Source organism: Myotis davidii, unplaced genomic scaffold (genome assembly GCF_000327345.1).
Source record: "Myotis davidii unplaced genomic scaffold, ASM32734v1 scaffold830, whole genome shotgun sequence".
Classification (NCBI taxonomy): domain Eukaryota; kingdom Metazoa; phylum Chordata; class Mammalia; order Chiroptera; family Vespertilionidae; genus Myotis; species Myotis davidii.
The window spans coordinates 283,574-300,091 of NW_006282202.1; the positions used below are offsets into that span (position 1 = coordinate 283,574).

The following is a 16,518-nucleotide window of genomic DNA, read 5'->3' on the forward strand; positions in this document are numbered from 1 at the left end:
GCTACGAGCTTAACAATGACAATGAGGAGGAGGACTACGACGAGGAGGAGGGAGAGGAGGATTATGAGGAGGAAGAGGAGGAGTCTAGTGAAGGTCAGAAAGCAATCTCTTCTCCTATTCCGGACCCTGTCCGTCACTGAGGCAGCCTGTTTTATGCCTGAGCATGAGAGGTTTCTTTGGCTGGAGTCACATAACGTGCTTACACAGAGCCCCAGAGACATCCTTTCTGTCTCTCTCTGACCTTAGATACAGGGACAGAGAAGACCGTCGACAGTGGAAATGGTGTCCCTTGTGCACGTTCTGAGTTGAAATTGGATGGAAAAGGGTCAAATTAGGTTCTTCATTCTCCTCTCCTCATTTTCTATTTTTTCACCTTTAATTTCAGTGAATGAGGTTTATTTTAATAAAGAAAGGGAATTTAGCTTTCTAGAGGATTCCCTAACACCTAATCCTCGATCTTGCAGGCTACAAAGATTGAACCTCACATCCATTCAGAGCTGCTGTCATTGAGGAGGGAGCTGTGAGTTGGGGGCCCACTGGACAATGTTTAGTCAATGATGTGTAATAGCATGTTTGGACCAGTGTTCTGAGAAGAAGCATCAGTTTCAGCATTGAGTTGGTCTGGCTGGCTCTGAAATGTTCTCTTGGTTTGGACTCAAGATGTCCCAACTCTGTCTCTATATCTGGTTCTGCGTGTCCTTGAGTGAATAAGGAAGAACTTGCTGGGCTTTCTTTTCTTGCCTGTGTAAGAGAGGGTCATTCTTTCCCTCTCCTGGCTGATAGGTGGTAAAGAAGAAAATGGGCAGATAGAGATCTGAGTTCCTCTGAGGGTGATACCATGACTGTTCCCTGTGTGCTCACCAGGAGGCATGGTGAGCACCAATTCCTCCAAACCATCAGAAGAGCAGTCAGTACTGGATAGCCTGGGCATGTGGAATTGGCACTAGATGGTTCCGCTGCCCCATCCATCCCAGGGTCTGTTTTCTCTGACAACAAGGACCAAGTGCTGGCCAGACACAGAGTCCTACCAGCCAGTATGCATGTTACTGAGTAGTCTCGGGGGGCTGTATCAATGTAAGACCCCAAGCCTGAGTAGGCACAGCAGGCAGAAAGAAAGCACATGCTGACATGACCTTGAGGTGCCCACATCAGCATGAACTGTCAGAGGCAGGACATACACTCCCTAAGGAGTTTCTCTCCACCTGGTTCTTCTGCTGAGGTAGAATCCACCAGGTTGCACTGCCCCTCCCCCCTTACTCAGTTTTATGTGCAGAAGGAGACAGGCCCTGGGTCAGGAACCTGACACTGGGTTCTTTTTTCCGTATGCTGTGTCTCTGGCATATGGTCCATGATTGGCCTTACATCCCTGCTAGTCATAGGGGTTGAGCGTGTTCACAGCTCTTTCGGGGAAAGGTATTTTGTTTGTATCATTCCAGACATCATTATCTCCATCTGATGATTAATATGTTTGGTGGCCTGTAGCCCCAGACATGGCTTAGGATCACAGCCTATTTCCTTTGCAGGAGCATTTAGCCCTGCCTTCCCTCACACAGACTTAATTTCCCAGACCAGGACCTGGCATCAAGACCAGGGGATGGACTTTAAATAGAAAAATACACATACCAGCAAATTCTGCCAACACTGGGCCTTTGTTCTTGACTTCTAGCCTGTGTGCCTTGAGCAGTGGACTTCAGTGCCTGTGTAGACAATGACAGGACATTATTGCCTTCCAATTAAAGATAACTCTTATTCTTCTCTTTTCTCCGTTTATCCCCACATGGGATTCTTGTTGCTGTGCTTGTGGGTGTCTGACTCCCCCTTCTGTAGAAGGGGAGTATTGCCCCTGGGACAGAGAACTACAAGGCCAGTGGCTCCAGTGTCCATCAAAGGAAGAAGATTCGGGTACATGTAAAGGTACCCATTCTGCCTCTTGCCCACCTTCTACCCTGGCTCCCTGGTAGCCTTCACAATCTGCCTCCAAGAGCAGGTCCCACATGAAAATATCTGGGTTATAGAGCTGCTCTGACAGGCTTTGGCACATATCCCTGGGCCCAGTCTTCATGAATGGTCATGTACAAAATAGCACATGAGACAGAGATTCAAGAGGAAGTCAGAGAAGACTCCAGAAGCAGCCTTACAATGCCCCCCATATGTTCTGCTGCAAGTTTCCCGCATCCAGTTAAGACTGGCTTCTCCAATGCAGAAAGCCTCACATTACATCACAACTCCCAGCAGTGGTTCAGATGCCCAGAACCTCCCTCCATGGTGCCTTTTAACATTTCCCTGGGAAAGAAAAGTGCTGGCAGATAAGTCCTCAAGGCTCCAGGGAGAAGATTCACTCTCTTCCCTTTGTTGCCAGGAGGACGAAAAGGGGCCCAACATTTTTCTCTTTGACTTATCTTCCTTAAGACATTCAGTCTGTTTGGTGACTTTGCTGTGATTCAGCCCCATCCAGCACCATAAAAACTAATTGGCCTTAGAAACGTCCGTGAGTCTATAGTGACCTGCAGCTCTGTGTTTAACATAGTGTACTGCCCATATCCACATTTGGTGATCTTTTTGGCACTTTCTGCCTATATCACATTTTCTGTTGCTTGTAAATTAATAGATTGTCTTTATAGTAATAAAGCCAAAGCAGATTATACAGTTAGATTGTTGAAAGCAGGTTCCCATCAGGAATGACAGAGTCCTTCAGATCAGGTGGCACCTGCTCTTGCTGCCTGAAAAGCCATCCTCCCTTCTATAGTATCCCTTCCCCCATGTTCCTGGCTGTTCCTTTATTTTAACCCAACTGTATGTCCTGGTCCAAGCACTGATTACAGGGATCCCACAGGGCAGGGCCACATGCAGACCCCTTGGGCTCTGACAGCAAGAATAAAATGAGGGACTCTGGTGAGTTCTCATTTAGCTGAGAAACTGGGTCTTGTGACCAATGGGGCACCAAATGGAATTTAAAGACAAAGGGCTTTCACCTCAGAAAATACAGAGAGGTATTATCTACCCACGTACTTCCAGAGCTTTGGGAATTTACAGGATGGAGCTCTGCTTCCTCTCCTGGTTACCTCTTCTCCCATAGCTGTGTCCCTGTGTGTGCAGCACAAGGCCTTTTATAGAACGGGCGGGGAATTTTTTTCTATCTTTAGCTCCAGAAGATAAAAACTAAAGTACCAAGAAAGTACATTTCTATCCTAACTGAGTTGGCTGGTTCATAGCAGAATGGCACTGCCCCATTCCACCTCTCTCTTGACTCAACTGTCAAAGAGAAGCATGGCAGGTGGCAGTAAGCACCTTGCTTTGTGACCAACAGAAGGAGCATTTATAGTGCATCCTCGGGTATCTCCCACTATACTGGGTAACAGCTCAGTACTCATGACCTCTAGAGAGATTGCCCTCAGGGACCAGTTGTAATCTGCTCTTTTTTTCTAATTTGGCATTTGGGTCCCTCGAATGCAATTAATGTGAGAAGAGCATCAGAAAGGAAAGTTCTTTCTGAATTGGAGTTGAATGTATGAATCTCATTGAAATTAAGTGTATGTGAACTTGAAATGACAACATCAGATTAGATGAGTAGAAGTCCCTTGTGTGTGTGTTTGCATGTGCCCACATATTCTCAATTTTTTGCCTCTTTCTGTTTCGTGATCCTAGCAAATATGGTAAATTTTCTGTTTCCTTTCCTGTGGTGTTTCATTCCCTCCTTCCCTTGACTGTTTATTTTCTCCTTTCTTCTTCCCTATCATCTCTCCCTTTCTCATCTTTTTTGAACCTGGTGCAGTAGCTGGGAGCCAGCGGCTACAGCAGATCATAAATGCAACCGATCCCTTGGAGATTCAGGCTGATGTGCACTGGACACATGTTCATGAGAAAGAGGAGGAGGAGCGAACGGTACCAACCTCTGAGCCCTCCACTTCTAGAGGTAACTGCTTCAGGATCCAAGGACCTGAGGCCCCTAGGAGCATATTCTGTCCCTGCAACCCCTCTGCTTGTTGCAGGGTATTTTTCTGTCAGGGCCAAAGCCATCAGTTTAATCAAATGTAAGAGCTGACAGAACATTTCATTTTCTTGGTGTTAATGGTGACCACTGCCCTGGGCTTTTGTGTGAGAATATATAAAGTTCTCTGTGGGTTAAGAGTTTATGGGTTCCTTCTCCCCCAAAGCAAAATAGAAAAATGAAACTTGATCTTGAAAAAATTGAGAATTGCCTTCTTTCCCTCATATTACTAGGTAGGGTTATTCTTTCTCCACTTGGTAGAATATTCTGGCCCTTTCCTCATGGAGTGTGTCTGGGTGTGAATGTGCATTGTCAGGATGGGGTCAAGGGAAGCATAGTCTGAATGGAAATTAAGTTTTAAGAACAAATTTGTATCAAGGAGACTCTAAGTATTTAGCATAATTTTTAATAGTTAGCTCTAAGTTGTAGGCATGATCTGTGTTCCACAGTAGGATGAAGATGAACCTTATTCTGGATTCTTTTAAGGAATAGCAAGCAATAAAGAAAAAAAGTGGAGGGCTGGGTCAGCTGCCATGTCATTCTCACACCTTCTGACCTCCCCATACCCATCTTCTAAGTACAGATCATCAACCTCTGTCTCTTCCTGTTTGGAACTGATGGAGAGCCACACACCATGCAAGTCTCTGAGTATACAAGGGGGTGGTCCCTGCATTCATGAAACAGCCTTTAATGGGGTCATTTGATTCTCCTCTGCCCCAAATCTTCACCTATCGGCAAAAACAACCTCAGTTAACTATTTCTGCAGCAATATAAATGTATCCAGAAGCGTCCTGGCTAATATGGCTCAGTTGATTGGGTGTCATCTGATTTGATTCCTAGTCAGGGCACATGCCTGGGTTTCGGGCTTGATCCCCAGTAGGGGGCATGCAGGAGGCAGCCGATTGATGTTTCACTCTCATCGATGTTTTCCCCTCTCTCTCTCTCCCTCTCCCTTCCTTTCTCTAAAAATCAATTTTAAAGTCTTTTTTTGTTGGTTTATTAATGTACTTAGAAGCTATGCAGGAGTGGAAGAGAGAGATCCTGCTGACCTGGGACAATGTCACACTGCCCTGCAAGGTAGAGCTATCTCTGCAGCCTTGAAACTGTATTGCTCCTCCCTGTGTTCCCTGTGTTTTCTTTCCTCTCCTGGACTGATACCATGGTCAGTTCTGGATAGGCCCCTGGCCATAACATCATCTTAGTGTCTTTTTTATTTTGGACTTTAGGGTTGTCCTCAACTTTCCTCACTGGGAACACTTATTCCTGTGTAACTTTGTATTTATCGTCTGTTTTAAATTCAGTGCCTGACCTTCCCTCCATACGCCGTGCAGCAGTTCAGGCCTGGCTGGAGACAGTGTCCGGAGGTAGTCTGGTGATGTTTGTTCTCTTTCCACTCACCATAACAACTGTTTCTTGGCAGCTCTGCTGATATCTTAACACTAGAATTCTGATCCTACCACTAGTGCATGCCAAGGGCGGAGGGTGGGGGAATGTGCATGCCTCACTCAGGCAGCCCATCCTTGCATGGACAAGACACGCACCCCACATTCTTCAGGGATGATCCAGAGGCAAGCAATAGTATAGGCAGGACAGAGACAGACACTTTTAATTAACAGAGGTTGGGTAAAAGCCAAAGCTAAAGAAACATTTTTAGCACTGAGCTCTAAAGTCTATAGAAGTTAATTGAGTGTGAAAGTAAAGGAATAAAAAAAATAAATCAGTTAATATTCCACAAACCTACTGAAATATTAGAGAAGGAGGCAGTTGGTGCTCAGGGGGACCGAAGGAAAACTTATCTGTGAAAAGGGGAAAGCAAAGGAAGGCAGGTGTTGTTCAGCTAAAAGCAGATGGACATGCTGGGCATAATCAGCTGGGTCCTCAGACTAAGGTGAAAGTATCTCTTTAAGCCAAGGGGTAGCTAAGAAACCTCAGTTGTCCTTCTGAAACTTTTCTGGAGAGGTGTTTCTCAACGAGGGGGTTCCTGGCATTTGGGGCAGGACAGTTCTTTTCATTGCAAGATGCTTAAAATCCTTGGCCTCTACCCTCCAAATGTCAGTGCAGTCTCCACTCCCACTCTCATCCATAGAACAACCAAAAGTGCCTCTATACAATACCAGTTAACACTCAGGGAAGGGCAGAAGTGACCCTGGGTGAGAACCACTATGCCAGTGGTTATTTCTGGGATGGGCAGGATTGGAACTCATGGATCTTACCACCAGCCTCTTCCCATCCAGCACATTGTCCTCACAAGCAGCAGAGGAAAGGGGCATGAGCACACCACGAGAGGCACCTTCCTGCATACAGCAGGGAGAACTGAACCAGAGTCTTAGCTCTGAGTATAGGAACTGCTGCTCACTCTCTCCTAGTCAGTTTGTATCTCCAGAATGGTTAAGACTGAGGTGTCAGGACTTCCTAGCTGGCAGCTAAGTGTGGCAGTGATTTCTGGCTTCCATAGTGTGTGGCAGCTTCTAGCCCCCTGCACTCCATCTTAACCTGGCTCTAACCCCCAGTTCCATCCCCCAAGCTGTTTCTCTCAACATCTGGTGCTATACTGATACTCCTCACTTATTTGTGTTGATATATGTGACAATGGTTCTTCTCAAGGACTATAAACTTCTCACCCATCTGACTCTCCAACAGACCTTAGTAGAAACTCATAATGAGAAACACGTGAGTATGAGGGTCAGGCCTGTGCTGAAGCCGATGCATTGCAGTGTGCCTTGCCCTATGCAGATGAGGTGTTTGGTCCTTGGTCTCCTCTGTGCTTACCAACAATAGTGCAAAGTTACCACCTGATACCCAGGCACTCAGAGTAATTTGAGCACACATATTGGCACAATGAGCCTCTCCACGACAGGCCCAGGTTGAGTTCCCTCCAGGTTGGGGTGGTGCCAAGGAGAAAGATTCTAGGGAAGGAGCAGTGTCTGCCAGCCTTGTCAGCAATGGGGTAGTACAACCATGAACTTGCTCTCTAGACAGAAAGCTCAGGTGTGAGAAGCACAGAGATTTGTCTGTACCTCAGAGGTCCCACTTTCTGATGTTGATAAACTGACTTCCTTGAGTGACCAATGGCAGTGTTACCACACAGAGGTTTTAAGGCTGTGGAAATATTTGGGTAGTATCCCTCAGTCTTTTCTCAGCAGATGCCATTGTCATAGGAATGCATCTTGGCTTTGCCAGCTCTGTGAGCTGCTCTGCTATCTCAAGGGGGAATGTGACATTATCTGTTTGCCAGTCTAGAACTTGTCCTGGAACACTCCAGACATCTTTAGTATAGTTCTCCAAAGCTGCATGTAAAAACCAGCACCCACTTTTTAGTAAGCTCAGTATACACGGGATGGTACACAGCTTTTAAGGAATTATTAAAAGCAAAAAGTCAAGAAATAAAACATTGCCAGTGTCTTCAAAGTGCCCCTTCCCTTCTTCCTACCCCAAAAGGTAGGCACGTCCTTAATTTTCACTGTACCGTGACCCCAGGGACCCTGCTTATGTTTCTGCCACACTCACTCTACACATCCTTCAGGTGTGGGGTACAGATTCACAAGGCTGGCCTGTGAGCAGACAGTGGCCTAGTAATTACATAGCTGTCCTCTCAAACTCAACATAACCTTGTAAGAAATCCATCCAACTGTGCTACAGCAAGATCCTCTGCCACCCACCTTCCCTTGGGCTTTGATCCTCAGGCTCTTGTATTTGCAAACCAGAGCATAAGCCCTTTTCCTAAACGAAAACCTTTAAGAATGATTTGAGGGAGATTAAAAATGGTGGCAGAGTAAGTGGATGCTGCACGGACACACTGCAAGGACCAAACTGGAATTACAACTAAAATACAGAAAAACTTACTGAATAATCAACAGAAGACTCGCTGGAGAGAACCCTGATAATCAAAGATGGAAAGTGGAGACTGCATAGAGACTGGTAGGAGGGGTGGAGGCGTGAAAGAACTGGCCGGGCTCCCACAGACAGCAACTGAAGTTCCAGAGAGATATCTTAGCTGTGAGGAGTTGCCACTGAGAATTCTAGGGTCAAATCCCCAAGCTGGGCCCCCAAACAGAAAGCACCAGAACTGAGAGGGGTACCTACATAACATCTGGATATGAAAAGCAGCCGGGTTGCTGTCTGCCAGGGAGAGATGGCTGAAAACGCAGGCACCCTCTTAAAGGGCCAATGTACAACTGAAGCTGATGCAGTGCAGTATACCTTGTGCTCCAACAGAGAGAGGGCAGAGTGGATTGGAGCTGTGTGAGCAGAAGCCAGGATCAGGAGCTCTGGGGTTAGAGCTCAAAAGGCAGACACCCCAATGTCCTATGCTGAGTCATTCCCTCAAGCTGCAGAGATCATTTTATCATGCAGACATTTGCTATACAGGCAGCTTTGCCTGGGGGGAAGACAGTTGACCTACCCCAGTGGTCGGCAAACTGTGGCTCCCAAGCCGCAGTTTGACAAACACTATCATGCAGACATTTGCTATACAGGCAGCTTTGCCTGGGGGGAAGACAGTTGACCTACCCCAGTGGTCGGCAAACTGTGGCTCACAAGCCGCAGTTTGCCAACCACTGACCTGCCCTATTGGAAAACACCTTGCCCCACATGAGGAGTTTCTGAGGCCCATTAAGAGACTGAGAATAACAATTAGCCTCCAGGCAAAAGCAATTGCCCCACCCTATTGAAAAAACACCACACCATTGCCTGAGGGATATTCAAGACTGAATCCTATCAGTTGGTAGACAGAGGTGATCTCTGGAGGCTTAGAGTCTTTGCCTGATCTAATTAGTTAGAAACAGCATTTGAAACAGTCCACACTAGAGATTGAGAGGCATAGCAGATCAACCTAACACATAGACACAAACCCAAACAGCCAAAATGAGGGTACAAAGAAACAACCCCCAAATGAAAAGCGAGAATTCTCCAGAAGAGATAAATGAAATGGAGATAAGAAATATATCTGATATAGAGTTCAGAATAATGATGGTAAAGATGCTCAACAGCATGAGAAGAGATATAGTAACTATGAAAACAGGAAATAAAGGATATCAGAGCACAAAGAACACATTGGAAGGAATGCACAGCAGATTAGAGGAAGTTGAGGATTGAATTAGTGAATTAGAAGATAAAGTTGAGATAAATCACTCATTCAGAGAACCAAGAAGAAAAACAAGAGGACAGCTTAAGGGAGCTGTGGGACAACATGAAATGTAACAATATTTGAATAGTAGGTGTGCCAGAAGAGGCAGAAAGAGAGAAAGGGATAGAGAACGTGTTTGACGAAATAATGGCAGAAAACTTCTCTAACCTGGTAAAGGAAAAAGTCACACAGTCCAGGAGGCACAGAAACCCCAAGCAAGAACCCAAACAGGCCCATTCACAGAAACATCATAATTAAAATGACAAAAATTAAAGAGAGAATCTTAAAGGCAGCAAGAGAAAAGAAAAATGTTACCTACAAAGGAGTTCCCATAAGGCTGACACCTGATTTCTCATCAGAAACTACAGGCCAGAAGGGAATGGCAAGAAGTACTCAAGGTAATGGAAAGCAAGGATCTGAGTCCAAGATGACTATATCCAGCAAGGCTACAAAAAAAATTAAAGAGAGAATCTCAAAGACAGCAAGAGAAAAGCAAACTATTACCTACAAAGGAGCTCCCATAAGGCCGACACCTGATTTATCATCAGAAACTCTCAGGCCAGAAAGGAATGGCATGAAGTACTCAAGGTAATGGAAAGCAAAGATCTGAAACCAAAATTACTATAAACCGAAATTACTTTGAGTGAAAGGCTATCATTCAAAATCGATGGTGAAATAAAGAGCTTCCTAGATAAAAAAAGGGCTACGGAATACATCATCACCAAGTCAGCATTACAAGAAATGCTAAAGGGTCTGCTGTAATGAGAAGAAATAAAGGGAGAAATCTAGGGATACAGAATTAAAATGACAATAAATAAGTACCTGTCAGTAATAATCATAAGTATAAATGGACTAAATGCTCCAATTAAAAAACATAGGGTAGCTGAATGGATACAAAAACATGACCCAACTGTATGTTGTCTACAAGAGACCTGCCTCAGAACAAAACACTCACACAGGATGAAAGTGAAGAGATGGAAAAACATTTTTCATGCAAATGGAAATGAAGCAAAAGCTGGAGTAGCAATACTCATATCTTACAAAATAGACTTCAAAATGAAGGCCATCACAAGAGAAAACAAAGGTCACTACATAATACTAAAGGGATTAATCTAACAAGAGGATATAACCCTGGTAAACATATATGCACCCAATATAGAAGCATCTAAACATATTTTTTTTTAAAAAAACCTTCTAGAGGCCCTAGTCAGTTTGGCTCAGTGGATAGAGTGTCAGCCTACTGACCAGAGGGCCCCAGGTTCATTTCTGGTCGGGGGCACCTAACTCGGTTGCAGGTTCCTCCCCAGCCTGGGCCCTGGTCAGGCGCATGCAAGGGCAACCAATCAATGTGTTTATCTCACATCCATTTTCCTATCTGTCTTCCCTTCTCTCTTCCACTCTCTCTAAAATCAGTCCTAACTGGTTTGGCTCAATGGATAGAGCAGGGGTCCTCAAACTACAGCCCACGGTCCACATGCGGCCCACCGAAAATATTTATCCCGCCCACCGGGTGTTTTTGACGCTGCTGTGTATATAGGAATTTGTTCATAGTTTTTTTTTAAACTATAGTCCGGCCCTCCGGGACAGTGAACTGGCCCCCTGTTTAAAAAGTTTGAGGACCCCTGATAGAGCGTCAGCTTGCGGACTGAAAGGCTCCAGGTTCAATTCCAGTCAAGGGCATGTACCTTGGTTGCGGGCACATCCCCAGTAGGAGGTGTGCAGGAGGCAGCTGATTGATGTTTCTCTCCCATCAATGTTTCTAACACTCTGACCCTCTCCCTTCCTCTTTGTAAAAAATCAATAAAATATATTTTTTTAAAAAAATTTTTTAGATAAAATAAAATCAATGGAAAAATACCCTAGGGTGAGGATTAAACAAAAACAATAAAAAAAATTTTAGAGGACTTCAAGGGAGAGATCAACAACAACAGAGTCATAGTAGGGGGCTTTAATACCCCACTGACTTCACTGGATAGATCTTCCAGACAAAAAATTAACAAGGAAATGGTGACTCTAAATGACACACTGGATCAGATGGTTTAATTGACATTTATAGAACATTTCACCCAAAGCTGTGACATTCTTCTCAAGTGCACATGGGTCATTCTCAAAGATAAACCACATGTTAGGACACAAAACTAGTCTCTACAAGTTGAGGAACACTGAGATCATATCAAGCATCTTCTCAGATCACAGTGGAATGAAATTAGAAATCAACTACAGTAAAATATCCAGAACTTTCAAATACATGGAGGCTAACTAGCATGTTATTAAACAATGAATGGATTACCAACAAGATCAAGAAAGAAATAAAAAGTCTTCTGGGAAACAAATGAAAATGAACACATAACCCAAAATCGCTGGGACACAGCAAAACCAGTCCTGAGAGGGAAGTTCATAGCACTACAGGACTACCTCAAAAAAACAAAATAATAATAATAATAAACTAACCCTACAACTTACAGAACTAGAAAGAGAACCCACAACAAAAGCTCAGAGTAAGTAGAAGGAAGGAAGTAATAAAGATTGGAGCAGATATAAATGACATAGAGACTAAAAAAATACATACAAAAAAAATAAATGAAACAAGAGCTGGTTCTTGGAAAGGATAAACAATCTTGATGAGCTGTTAGCCAGACTCATCAAGAAACAATGAGAGCCATAACCGGTTTGGCTCAGTGGATTGAGCGTCGGCCTGTGGACTCAAGGGTCCCAGGTTCAATTCTGGTCAAGAGCATGTACCTTGGTTGAGGAAACATCCCCAGTGCCCAGTGGGAGATGTGCAGGAGGCAGCTGACCGATGTTTCTCTCTCATCGATGTTTCTAACTATCTCTCTCTCCCTCTCTGTAAAAAATCAATAAAATATATTTTAAAAAGAAAGAAAAAAGAAACAATGAAAGAGGACACAAACAAATAAAATCAGAAACTAAAGTGGAGAAGTAACCACTGACACCATAGAAATACAATGGATTGTAAGAAAATACTATGAACAACCACTACTATATGCCAACAAGCTGGACAATGGAAGAATTCCTAGAAAAATACAATATCCCAAAACTGAATCAGGAAAAATTAGAAAACCTGAATAGACCAATAACAACTGATGAAATAGAAGCATAAAAATAAAAATAAAATAAAAACTTCCAGCAAAGGAGCAGATATAAATGACATAGAGACTAAAAAAATACATACAAAAAAAATAAATGAAACAAGAGCTGGTTCTTGGAAAGGATAAACAATCTTGATGAGCTGTTAGCCAGACTCATCAAGAAACAATGAGAGCCCGGTTTGGCTCGGTGGATAGAGCGTCGGCCTGCGGACTGAAAGGTTCCAGGTTCGATTCCGGTCAAGGGCATGTACCAGGGTTGCGGGCACATCCCCAGTGGGAGATGTGCAGGAGGCAGCTGACCGATGTTCCTCTCTCATCGATGTTTCTAACTATCTCTCTCTCCCTCTCTGTAAAAAATCAATAAAATATATTTTAAAAAGAAAGAAAAAAGAAACAATGAAAGAGGACACAAACAAATAAAATCAGAAACTAAAGTGGAGAAGTAACCACTGACACCATAGAAATACAATGGATTGTAAGAAAATACTATGAACAACCACTACTATATGCCAACAAGCTGGACAATGGAAGAATTCCTAGAAAAATACAATATCCCAAAACTGAATCAGGAAAAATTAGAAAACCTGAATAGACCAATAACAACTGATGAAATAGAAGCATAAAAATAAAAATAAAATAAAAACTTCCAGCAAACGTCCAGGACCGGAAGGCTTCACAGGGGAGTTTTACCAAACATTCCCAGAAGAACTAACACTTATCCTCCTGAAACTATTCCAAAATCTTGATGAGCTGTTAGCCAGACTCATCAAGAAACAATGAGAGCCATAACCGGTTTGGCTCAGTGGATAGAGCATTGGCCTGCAGTCTGAAAGGTCCCAGGTTTGATTCCCATCAAGGGCATGTACCTTGGTTGCGGGCACATCCCCAGTGGGAGGTGTGCAGGAGGCAGCTGATCGATGTTTCTCTCTCATCGATGTTTCTAACTATCTCTCTCTCCCTCTCTGTAAAAAATCAATAAAATATATTTTAAAAAGAAAGAAAAAAGAAACAATGAAAGAGGACACAAACAAATAAAATCAGAAACTAAAGTGGAGAAGTAACCACTGACACCATAGAAATACAATGGATTGTAAGAAAATACTATGAACAACCACTACTATATGCCAACAAGCTGGACAATGGAAGAATTCCTAGAAAAATACAATATCCCAAAACTGAATCAGGAAAAATTAGAAAACCTGAATAGACCAATAACAACTGATGAAATAGAAGCATAAAAATAAAAATAAAATAAAAACTTCCAGCAAACGTCCAGGACCGGAAGGCTTCACAGGGGAGTTTTACCAAACATTCAAAGAAGAACTAACACTTATCCTCCTGAAACTATTCCAAAAAATCCAAGAGGGAGAAACACTCCCAAGCTCTCTTTATGAGGCCAGCATTACCCTAATTTCAAAACCAGATACAAACACTACAAAGAAAGAGAATTACAGGCCAATATCCCTGGTGAACACAGATGCTAAAATTCTCAACAAAATATTACTCAGATTCAGCAATATATTAAAAAGATCATACACCATGACCATAAGGGATGCAAGGCTGGTTTCAATATTTGTAAATCAATAAGTGATACATGCCCTGACCGGTTTGGCTCAGTGGATAGCAAACATCATACTGAATGGGCAAAAACTAAAACCATTTCCCCTAAGAACAGGAACAAGACAGCGATGTCCGCTTTCACCACTCTTATTCAATACTAGAGGGTTCAAGGAGGAAGGGCCAAACTGGTTAGGGCCAGAGGGTTTATTTTTTATTTTAATTTTTATGGATTATTTTAGAGAGAGGAAGGGAGCGAGAGAAACACCAGTGTGCTGTTCCACGTATTATGCTCTCTTTGGTTGCTTCTTGTCTGTGCCCTGACCAGGGATCCAACCGGCAACCTTGTTGTATCAGGAGGAGGTTCTAACCCACTGCGCTGCGGCCTGCCTGTCAGGGCCCCTCAACAAAACCCCTCTGGTGTGCCATGGCCCCTGCTGTGGGTCAGAGCTCCTCTGCCACAGTGAAGGTTTGGGTTCCATTCTGTCAGGGTACCTACTTAGGTTTCGGGTTTGATCCCTGGTCCGGGCTGATTGCTGCTCAGGAAGTGACTGAGGACTTTGAGGTCCATGTGCTCTAGTCATTCAGCAGGGAGCTGGGGTTCCATTGCTGACATGGCCGACTCTGATCCCTGCTACCTCCACTCCTCCACCAAGGGCGACTTCAACTATGGTGGCAGTGTGGACTCCAGGTAGGTCGCCCTCTCTACTGCTCGCCAGGCCTGGCTGCCAGGCAGTCACCCCGGAGGCAGATTTCCATGTTCCCAGGGAGAGCGGGGTCCCAGAGGGAAAGCACTTCGCTCTGCCTCCCTTTGGGGCTCCTGGGCCAGAGCAGAGCGCTCATCTTGCGCAAGACTCGGAGGGGAGAGCCGCCCCAGGGAGGCCTCCTAGCTGGGTGCTGAGAAAACGAAACTGGAGCCCTTCCTCCTTGAACCCTGTCGTCTTCTGGCGTGTGAATGCATTTTATTTTATTTGACGCAGCCTCACGTACCTGGCCTTGTGTGGCAAGCAGCCACGCCCACCCGCTCCTTCGGGTCTTTACCTGTGAGGGCGTCCTGGCTAATTAGCATATTCCTCTCATTATATAGGATATATATAGATAATGAATTCTCAGAAAGAGAAACTTTAAAAAAAGCATCCCGTTTATCATTGCAACAAAAAAATTAAGATACTTAGGAATAAATTTAACCACAGAGATAAAAGACTTGTACTTGGAAAACGATAGGACACTAAAAAAAGGGAGAGAAGATATAAACAAGTGGAAGAATATTCCATGTTCTAGGATTGGTAGAATCAACATCATTAAAATGTCTATACTGCCCAAGGAAAGTTACAGATTCAATGCAATCCCTACTAAAATAACAACACCATATTTTACAGAACTATAACAAATATTCCAACAATGTATATGGAACCAAAAAAGACTTTGGATAGCTGCAGCAATCTTAAGAAAGAAGAAAAATGTTGGAGGAATCACAATACCAGATATCATGTTACACTACAAAGCCACCATAATCAAAACAGCTGATACTGGCACAAGAACAGGTATGTAGGTCAATGGAACAAAACAGAGAATCCCAGAAATCAACCTGAGTCATTACACGCAATTAATATTTGACAAAGGTGATAAGAGCATACAATGGAGTCAAGACAGTCTCTTCAATGAATGGTGTTGGGAAAATTAGACAAAAACATGCAAAAAAAATGAAACTAGACCACCAATTTACACCATACACAAGAATTAACTCACGATAGATAAAAGACCTAAATGTAAGTCAGGAAACCATAAAAATCCTAGAAGAAACCATAGGCAGCAAAATCTCAGACATCTCTCATAGCAATATGATTATGGATACATCTCCTAAGACAATGGAAACTAAGGAGATAATAAACAAATGGGACTACATCAAAATAAATAGCTGCTGCACAGCAAAAGAAACCAAGTTTCTGCACAGCAAAAGAAACAGTCAAAATAAAAGAAAGCTCACTGTATGGGAGGATATATTTGGCAATGATACATCTGCTAAAGGATTAATATCCAAACTATATAAGGAACTCATACAAGTTAACAAAAAGAAGACAAACAGTCCAATTAAAAAATGGGCAAAGGACCTAAATAGAAAATTCTCCAAAGAGGACACACAGATGGCCAGGAGACATGAAAAAAAATGCTCAAAGTCACTAATCGTCCAAGAGATACTAATTAAAATGACAATGAGGTATGAAAATGTCTGCTATCAATAAATGACAAGTGCTGATGAGAATGTGGAGAAAAGGAAACCCTAGTACACTGCTGGTGGGAATGCTGATTGGTGCAGCCTTTATAGAAAACAGTATGGAGTTTCCTCAAAAAATTAAATATGGAAGTGCCATTTGACCCAGTGATCCCACTTATAGGAATGTAGCCTAAGAAACCCGAAACACCAATCAGAAAGAATGTATGTACCCCTGTGTTCGGAGGAGCACAATTTACAATAGCTAAGATCTGGAAACAGCCCAAGTGCCTATGAGTAGATGAGTGGATAAAAAAGCTCTGGTACATTTATGCCATGGAATACTATGCAGCAGCAAAAATGAAGAATCTCTTACCCTTTGAGATAGCATGGAGGGACCTGGAGAGTGAAATCAGGTTAAATGAAATAAGTCAGTCAGAGAAAGACAAGTACCATATTATTTCACTTATATGTGGAGCCTAAAAAATAATATAAACAAACAAAACAGAAACAGACTCACAGATGC

The 16,518-nt window shown here is 43.3% G+C and overlaps 1 protein-coding gene across 1 annotated transcript in view; it reads left to right on the forward strand.

Annotated features, from left to right (window-relative positions):
* MICAL3 (microtubule associated monooxygenase, calponin and LIM domain containing 3) overlaps window positions 1–16,518 on the forward strand; it is a 266,794-nt gene that overhangs the window by 199,840 nt on the left and 50,436 nt on the right. Inside the window, 2 exon segments of the mRNA XM_006752758.2 lie at window positions 1–93; window positions 3,776–3,913. The exon segment at window positions 1–93 is cut by the window's left edge and continues 31 nt beyond it. Of these exon segments, the coding sequence (XP_006752821.1) occupies window positions 1–93; window positions 3,776–3,913 (231 nt within the window).